The sequence below is a fragment of the Triticum urartu genome, chromosome 3A (assembly GCF_056163025.1).
Source record: "Triticum urartu cultivar PI428250 chromosome 3A, HENAU_Tu73, whole genome shotgun sequence".
Lineage (NCBI taxonomy): Eukaryota > Viridiplantae > Streptophyta > Magnoliopsida > Poales > Poaceae > Triticum > Triticum urartu.
Window position 1 is genome coordinate 725791941 of NC_141875.1, and position 8856 is coordinate 725800796.

The following is an 8856-nucleotide window of genomic DNA, read 5'->3' on the forward strand; positions in this document are numbered from 1 at the left end:
GGAAGGAGGGAGATGGTTCGGCGGCAGGTTTAGGTTTCCCTCCCGGCCGCGATGAGAGGGACGCCAGATGGGACCTATGTTACATTGAGATATTGGGCAGGTGTTCTGTGAGTGGCACATGCGGATAGGTTTGTTGGAAAGGATTCACCCGGGAGGGAGAAGAGGAGGGGAACGAACGTATCGTGGCTACAATGTAGGAAAGAATCGACCGAATCAGTACACAAGTCTCACTTGGAGGTGGCACAACTTGGTAAGGGCTCCTTTGATTTAATGGAATTTTATAGGATTTCTAGAGGATTGAAATCCTTAGGATTTTTTCTTATGTTGGTCCTTTCATTCATAGGATTGGATCCATAGGAATTTTTCCTATGGAACCTATTGTACTACATTTCATAGGAAATCTAACTTCCACTTCAACCTTTTTTTACAATTCCTTTATTTTTCATATGACATCAAACATTCATTGCTAATCATGTAGAATTCAAGTGGGCAGGCCAATCCAACCCTTTACTTTTCCTATTCCTGCTTTTTTGAAATCCTACGAATCAAAGAGGTCCTAGATTTGGGCAGCTCTTTTCCCAATTCAGATTTCCCAGCTTCTCAACTCCTCGTATCTTGCACTAAAAACATGGCCAGGTTCTTGTTCTCAACTCTAGGAGTTAGGCTGTTTGACCCAGATCCGGACCCGGAGTTGAAGGAGCTGGGAGCCAGCGAGCTATCAAACACGCCCTTAGTTGAGTAGTTGAGGCGAAGCGAACGCAGGCGGTCACCGAAGAAGGGAATTTTTTGTTACGCCCCTGGATGCCATTGCCTGCACAACAGCTTCCTTCATTCCTATCCAAAGCTTAAAATGCAAACGTGATCTAGTCTGCAAGTTTAGCCTAATAGCACATTGTTAACCTATTCTAAGACGGGCACTTGGCAAGTGGCGTCCATGAATGCAGCTTTCCCCGCCTTGTTTTGTCAAAACAATAAAGCTTTGCAGTTTGGCATACATGTACTATCCTAACTTATCGTGCCACCCACCTCCTTGCTTCGTAGGTCTCACGTGACCAGGATTCAAATCGTTAGTTGTCCGGTAAAAGATTCCCCGCATCGTAGTTCAAGGGCCATCTGAGAAACCACAGATGTTGAATTGTCTCTTTCCGGGCAGAGGCTCCAACGCTCCATTTTATCTATGCTAGTGCTGTGCCCAACGGATCTAGTCGCAAATAGTGGGTGGATTCTGGATTTATGATGCATGTAGGAATGAAATCACCAACCACTAAAGTGAAGATTCCTTTTGATTAAGTATGGTTGGAGGCTCAAAAGAACAGCTGCTACATGCATGCATAGAGGATTTAGAGCATCAAAAGTTGTCCATGATGTTTCCTCCCAAGACGTTGGCACTGGATAACGCTGCCTGCATAGCAGCTTTCCTTAAACTAATCCAAGGCTTGAATCGCAAACCTCTGATCTAGTCTGCAGGTTATATATATGAGCCCTAGCAATTTCGCAACTACTTCTCATGCATGGCGTCCTGGTGTGCATCACTGCAGCTTTAAATTTTTGTCCTATTGTTTTGAAATAAGAAAGACCCACATATATAGCTTTGCATTTGGCGTGTGCTACTCCAGTTTGTCATGCCACCCGCCATATCCTCCCTCATGCGTAAAATGATCTGGATTTGAAGTGTCAATTTACTGGATGGAACCTTGAATACCACACATGTAGTATTGTTGGTTGCCCCTTGCTTTGTAGGAACAACCAAAAGCAAATGGCATGATGGTCTAGTGTGCATCGACTTCTGTAGCGACACCAATTTGAGGCATGGCACGATAACATGTTGGAGAAATTATTTCCATTGGAAATACCTAAATTCTAACCATTTCACTTCCAGGAAGTCTTATATTTTGGTTGCGGCGTAACACTGAAACTGGTGACATAAAACATTATTGATGATTTTATTAGAGAATCGGGCGAACTTTTTCCTGCTAAGGTCTTCTCTCCTATATAAGAAATGAGCGGGGGAACTCCCCCTTTTCGAAAAAGGAAAAAAAATATAAGAAATGAGCTCCAAGGCAAACCACCGTAGATATACATGCTCTACTTCATAACCTAGTTCAACGTCTTACAAAACCCCAGGTAAAAAGTACAAACCAATGTAGACATTTATGCTCCAATTCGTAACCTAAATCACGATCCAAGCCCTATATTTGGCTCACACCCAGGAACCGGCTTACGTGAGAAACTCCCATGTAAACAGTTTCTTTCGCGTAGAGACTATAACGGTTAAACTTGTTGTCAGTATAGTAGTAGCTCTTAGAAACCGTCGAGCAGTATGATAAATTTAGCTAAATGTGCACAAAAGATGATACATTCCTTCACATCGGTGCTATGTCCAATAAAGATAATGATACCTTAGAGGTAAATAAGGTTTCAAGTAGTGTAAGTGCAAACCACGGTAGTAATAGTTGGTGGATGCCGCGTGCATGCATGTGTGAGTCAAGCCATCAACCAAAAGTGAAGATTACTCTCTCTCTCTCTCTCTCTCTCTCTGCCTCTCTCTCTCTATCTATCTATCTATCTACCTATCTCTCTCTCTCTATCTATCTATCTCTCTCTCTCTCTCTGTGTGTGTACTGCAAGGGGGGAAGTACCATGCGGATGTTCTCCTAATCCTCACCATCTCCCTCAGCTCCTCCTTTCTGATTCGACTCTGCTACAGCTAGTGCTGCTCCTGCTCCTACAGGTATCGTTACTCGATGACATTTTACTTTACTAGGTCGTATGCATTTTCATTACTATGATTTCACTCGTATGCATTTCCATAACTGATTGTAAATATGATCCTACTTGATAGTGTATCGTAGCTGCCGTTTCATCGAAATCCCTCCAGCTAAATTCAGTTCAAACAAAAAATTAGTTGAAAGCTCTTTTAAGATGCTCGTTAATTAACATCAGCCGTTAATGCCAACCCAATGACTAATATTTCTATTACCACTTAGAAGATTACTACATGCTACCAAATTATGCTTAGGTCTAATTTGTACTTTACACTTCTACAATGAAGAAAGCAAGTTGAAGCGCCATAGAGCAGGGAAGTAAATAAGGAATGTTAACAATGCTAATTAATTAGTTTATCTCCATGTCCCATTTTCACAAGCATGGATGGACGATGCATAGAGTTCTATTGTTGGCAGACGCTTTGACAGTTATCCATTGTTTATTTTCAAAGGTTATATAGAAAATGTGATTTTTCCTAACTAGAAATAAGTATGTAACACATATCAAATATGCACCGTAAAGTGAAATGTATGAGCTGATTTTGTCAATCTCCTTATTGGCGTGCACAGTCTCTCAAAGATGCTTGCGGTAGAGTGTGTGTGTGTATGCGTACATAGGATGGAATGTATGTCAACGTGACCGTTTGTGTTTGTACTTTATGTCAAAACACAAGTGAGTATTGACAATCAAGTTCTCAAGGAATTTGACAAATTCTGTCTCTACTTTATACAACACGTACACATGTATATACAATATCACATACGCATATCTTACATAAAACTAATATTGTAATATTTTGGTAAGTGCATAACCCTGTGATAATAACTAAGCATATTTCTTGTGCAAATCTATTATGTAATATAGGTAAAAAAGCATATATCAATTAATGGATATGTATGTAACGTACCGCATATTTTAAATTGAACAGGCATACATATTACATACATGTAGAAATTTCTATTCCGTTTCCGAGCCATATGTCAGGCTACAATTTTTATATAGCCAGCCCAGATCTATTTGCCCTTGAGCATGGCAAGCGGGCTTATCTGACTGATTGTTTGACATGCTGATCTTTCTGCATTTTCAGTAACAGGAACTAATAATGGGGCTGCCTGATCTATGGGTAGTATGGGAGGTCGAGTTTCTGCTGCTTTTAAGCTTACTGCTGCAAGTGCTCCTACTCATCTTCACCGAGTGTCGTCGGTTTGTAAAATGGCCCCTTCTGTCTGCGGTGTTGAATGGTGCCCTCTGGCTTTTGTACCAAATGGCTGACTCCATCGCCTTATACGTGCTCGGCCACATGTCCCTGAAAACCAAGGCACCCGAGCAGCAGCAGCTCATGGCGTTCTGGGCATCGCTGCTGTTGGTTCACCTAGGGGGACAGGACAACATCACTGCCTATGCTTTGGAGGACAACGAGCTCTGGCTGCGCCACCTGTTCACTCTGGTCGTGCAGGCCGTGGGGGCTGCATATGTTCTGTACAAGTACGTCGCCGGCAGCAGTGGGGCCTTGCTCACTGCAGCTGTGTTGATGTTTCTTGTGGGTGTTGGCAAGTATCTCGAGAGGATAGTTGCTCTCTACTCCTCCGGCCTTGAAAACATCAGCAAGTTCCTCGACCGCGTTGAGGTACCCAGTAACGCTGGGAACTTGCTGTACCAAGTCCCAGCATGTTTGGATTCTGGGGAAGAAGTTCTGAAGGCAGCTCATGATCTTCTCCATGTCTGCATGGGCCAGTTTGTTGATTTCAAGGTCTGGCCATCGCGGTTCCAGATGGCGGCCTTATCAGTGTATCATGATGGTGCCGATAGTCATGATGCTGCCGAGCGGAGCCTGTTGCTGCCATTGGTCCGGATGCAGCTCTCGTTGATGCGTGACATCATCTACACCAAGGCAGCGGTGATCCACACATGGCATGGACGGGTGTTCCGTGTTGTCTCGACGGGTTTCACATTGGTGGCGTTTTACCTGTTCCATCAGTCTGCTATGGCTGGCTTCGGTTACAACAAGGGTGACATGGTGGTCACCTACATCTTGTTGGCCGGGGCTCTTTTCCTGGAGGTGGCATCCCTGTTGAGGTCAGCCCTGTCAACTTGGACATGCGCCTGGTTACTAGCTGCCGGATGGAACCGGCTCCATAAGGCAGTGGTGTATCTTCGCAGGGGTGTCAGGGCGGCACGAAGATGCTGGAGTTTGCAAGACACAATCGGGCAGCACGACCTGTTCCAAATCCACAGTAACGGTCGCACTGGTGTATTCCGGCTGGATCGCTGGTTGAACAAGCTGCGTTTCCTTGACTCCGTCGTGATACCACATGACGTGGAGGTCCGGCTGCTCCGTCATATATATTTGATGGTGAAAGGGTGCAGGGGAGAGGAACACGTTCTGTGGGGTTACCGTGGTCAGCTCGCACTCCAAGTATGGACCCCCGAGGTGGAGTTCTACAATGATGTCATCAGTGACATTGAATCCATTGGTTTAGATAGCAGCACACTCGACGCTGACAAGGTTGCATTTCATGGCAGCATACTCACCTGGCACTATGCCACTGATGCCTTCCTCCACTTCTTTGATTTATGTATGCTGGACCATGACAGCTTGTCACGTCATCCTAGGCAGGAAGATCTGGGCAGGGTACCACACATGAGAGATTCAATACAGGGCATGGACAACCAAGAGAGGAAAGAGCTAGGGCAGCTCGCGACAGCGATCCGCACATTGTCGAGGTACATGGTTTTCCTGCTCGTGGAGCGGCCTCACTTGCTTCCCAGCCCTGTTCGTCGCATCCAGTACGACAGTTTCTATTTGGCGTACAAGGAGTTTCGAGACATCAAGCAAGGAAAAGAAGTACCCAAAGCCATCTGGCCAGCAGTAAGTCTTGCAACCAGGCTGCTCGACCAGTGGGAGGAAGTTTTTGCAAAATCAGAAGAAGAGCCATGCGAGGAAGGAGGGACGCCGGTGAAGGAGATGCTACAGGTGCTCTTTGGTGTGTGGGTGGAGATGGTGTGCTATGCGGCCACCCACTGCAGCAACGACGCCCATGCCAGGCAACTCGGGAGCGGCACTGAGCTCATCACCGTCGTGTGGCTTCTGATGACCACCTTGTACAATCAAGTCTACCATAATGGTGACGACTTCCAAGCAAAAGTGAAGTACTTCCTCGAAAGACACAACAGGAAGAAACAAGCGCAAGAAGGTGTGCTCTTCTCCAAGGGTAATATGAGGGCGCTCATGTCAAGAAAAGGTAGGGTCAGTCTGCGGGCAATGCTGTTGAAAACAAAGAAGCCAAGTCTGGGGGTACTGATGTCAACTACAGAAATGGGCCGTCTGCCGACTTCACCTTGATTATTTCCCTTGTTCTATCTTCATGTCTTAACCGTGAGCAAGCAAATTGTCTTGTGTTCATGGCCCTTGCAACTCATCAAGCACGTGATCGATGATCATGTATATTTCTTCTGAATGCTTTGTGATTCCTGATGACTTGTGATTAAGGGAGCAAATAACTTCTGTGCTGTTTGTGAATTGTGATTCCTGATGACCACCTTGAAAACTTGTAAAGCATTCCCAATGTTATAATTTGTCTTAACTCTTCTCAAGCTTTACAAGCAGTTTGCTTGGTTCTGAGATTGGTCAGCTGTTGTTCAGTTATCTTCGGATACCAATTCACCATCATAAACTCACTGTAAAGAGTGAAATGTATCGAGGACATATACAAAAAAGGCTTAGCCACTGGAAAGGTAAACTGATGTCTTATGGTGGATGGTCAATCCTTGTGAATCCACTGCTTACAAGCCTTCCTATGTCGATGCTCGCATTCTTTGAAGTACCAATATGGGTGCGGAAAAGACTTAACTTCTTTTACTCTAGATTTTCATGGCAGAGCAACAAAAATAAAAATAAGTATCGCCTTGCGAGGTGGGATATCTTTTGTCGTCCTAAACACCAATGAGGTAGATGTATCCCTGTGTAGTTTTGCGAGAATCCGAGTAACTTGCCTCTGCATCTTTACCTCGCATTTGACACATTTGAGTATTCTCTCCATTGTTCTGATCGCTTCCTTATCATTTGAAATTTCACTATGGAACTATTGAGTAAATAGGCAATTTCTCGATTAAATTAATCCACGAGTAAATTACTAGCACGACATTGACACAAATAAACACATACTGATATTCAGTCAAGCTAGTACATACTATTCTAATTGCAGAAAGATCTATGTATAACGCTAGCATGGCTAAAATAGAAAACAGTAGAAGCGGGATAAACGAGTTATACCCTCCAGTAGGCCATGCAGAGGCCGCGGCTTTGGTGGCGGAAGCGGCGTCCTCGGCGGCCTTCTTGTCGGCTTTAGCTTTCTCGGCAGCGGCACGTTCGGCGTCGGTGGACATGGTGATGATGAAGGCGACGCGGACGTAGAGGAAGTAGACGATCAGAAGCGAGCAGTTGCGTAATCGCTGCCCAAAAACCTATTCGCCCCTCACCCCGTACAGGAACCAGAAGGGTGTGGTTTCGGAGACCTGCTCTCCCGTCGACCGTGTATGCGGCGGACGGGATGGAGTCACCGGCGGCAGCAGCAGCAAGGGAACGACGGTGGGCGTGCGCGTGGAGCAGATGTGATCTATTCGTGGCGGCTAGGGTTAGGAGACACCGCACACATATATAGACGCAGCCGCGTGGAGAGACGTGGGCTCGACCCACGTCCGAGTCCATGACAGCCCACGATCCTAGCCCTTGGCCACAGGTGAATAAGTATCAAAGAAATCTTCCTCTTCTTGCTGGTCATAGCCCTTGGCCACAAGCCTAGCCTTGTACTTTTCAATAGTACCATCGGGCCTAAGCTTCTTTTTGAACACCCACTTACACCCCAGTGGTTTGCAACCATAGGGACGATCAGTGATCTCCCATGTCCCGTTAGCCATGATGGAATCCATCTCGCTACGGACCGCATCCTTCCAGTAGTCAGCTTCTGGAGAGGCATATGCTTCTGAAATAGAAGTGGGAGTATCATCCATGAGGTACACGAAGAAATCATCACCAAAGGTCTTTGCAGTCCTTTGTCTCTTGCCCCTACCAAGGGTTTCCTCGTCATCCTCCTCAGGATTTTCATAATGTGTTTGTTCATAATATTCCATAGGAATGGCAGGTTCAGGAGTCTCCTCAGATTCCTGTCTAGAAGTGCCTTGCATATCTCTCATAGGAAAAATATCCTCGAAGAATGTAGCATCCTTAGACTACATAATTGTACCGACCTTCTGGTCAGGTACCTCAGATTTCACTACTAGAAATCTATAGCCAACGCTGTTCTTAGCGTAACCCAAATTAACGCAGTCCACAGTCTTTGGTCCAAGCTTACGCTTTTTGGGGATCGGCACATTGACTTTCGCCAAACAGCCCCAAGTACGCAAGTACGAGAGTGTTGTCCTTCTCTTTGCCCATTTCTCATAGGGAGTGATCTCATTATCCTTTGTCGGAACTTTATTCAGGACATGACATGCCGTCAATATAGCCTCCCCCCACCATGCCTTGGATAAACCCGACGTATCTAACATGGCGTTAACCAAATCAGTTAGAGTACGGTTTTTCCGCTCGGCAACCCCGTTTGACTGGGGTGAATAGGGAGGCGTCCTCTCATGAATAATGCCATGTTCCGCATAGAAAGAATCAAACTCACTCGAGAAGTACTCTCCACCACGATCTGATCAGACTCGTTTAATTTTCTTTTCAAGTTGTTTCTCAACTTCTGCCTTATAGATTTTAAAGTAGTGTAGAGCCTCATGTTTAGTGTTTAACAGATACACATAGCAATATCTAGTGGAGTCATCTATCAATGTCATGAAGTATTTCTTTCCACCTTTAGTAAACACACCATTCATCTCATAAAGATCAGAATGTATGAGTTCTAATGGTGCCAAGTGTCTCTCCTCCGCGGCCTTGTGAGGCTTGCAAGGTTGCTTAGCTTGCACACATGAAAGTCACTTAGAACCTTTGGCTAAGGTGAAACTCGGGATTAAATCCAACTTGGCTAGCCGCGTCATAACACCGAAACTAATGCGACAAAGACGTGAATGCCAAACTTCAGATTCATTAACATT

The 8856-nt window shown here is 45.3% G+C and overlaps 1 protein-coding gene across 1 annotated transcript; it reads left to right on the top strand.

The window, feature by feature from the left end:
* The first annotated feature begins 2616 nt into the window (after positions 1-2616).
* LOC147982243 (uncharacterized) lies at positions 2617-6252 on the top strand. Its single transcript, XM_087517300.1, has 2 exons — positions 2617-2731; positions 3854-6252. The coding sequence occupies exon 2, from the start codon at positions 3869-3871 to the stop codon at positions 6107-6109; it is 2241 nt and encodes a 746-aa protein (XP_087373426.1). The 5' UTR covers positions 2617-2731; positions 3854-3868; the 3' UTR covers positions 6110-6252.
* The last annotated feature ends 2604 nt before the right edge of the window (positions 6253-8856 follow it).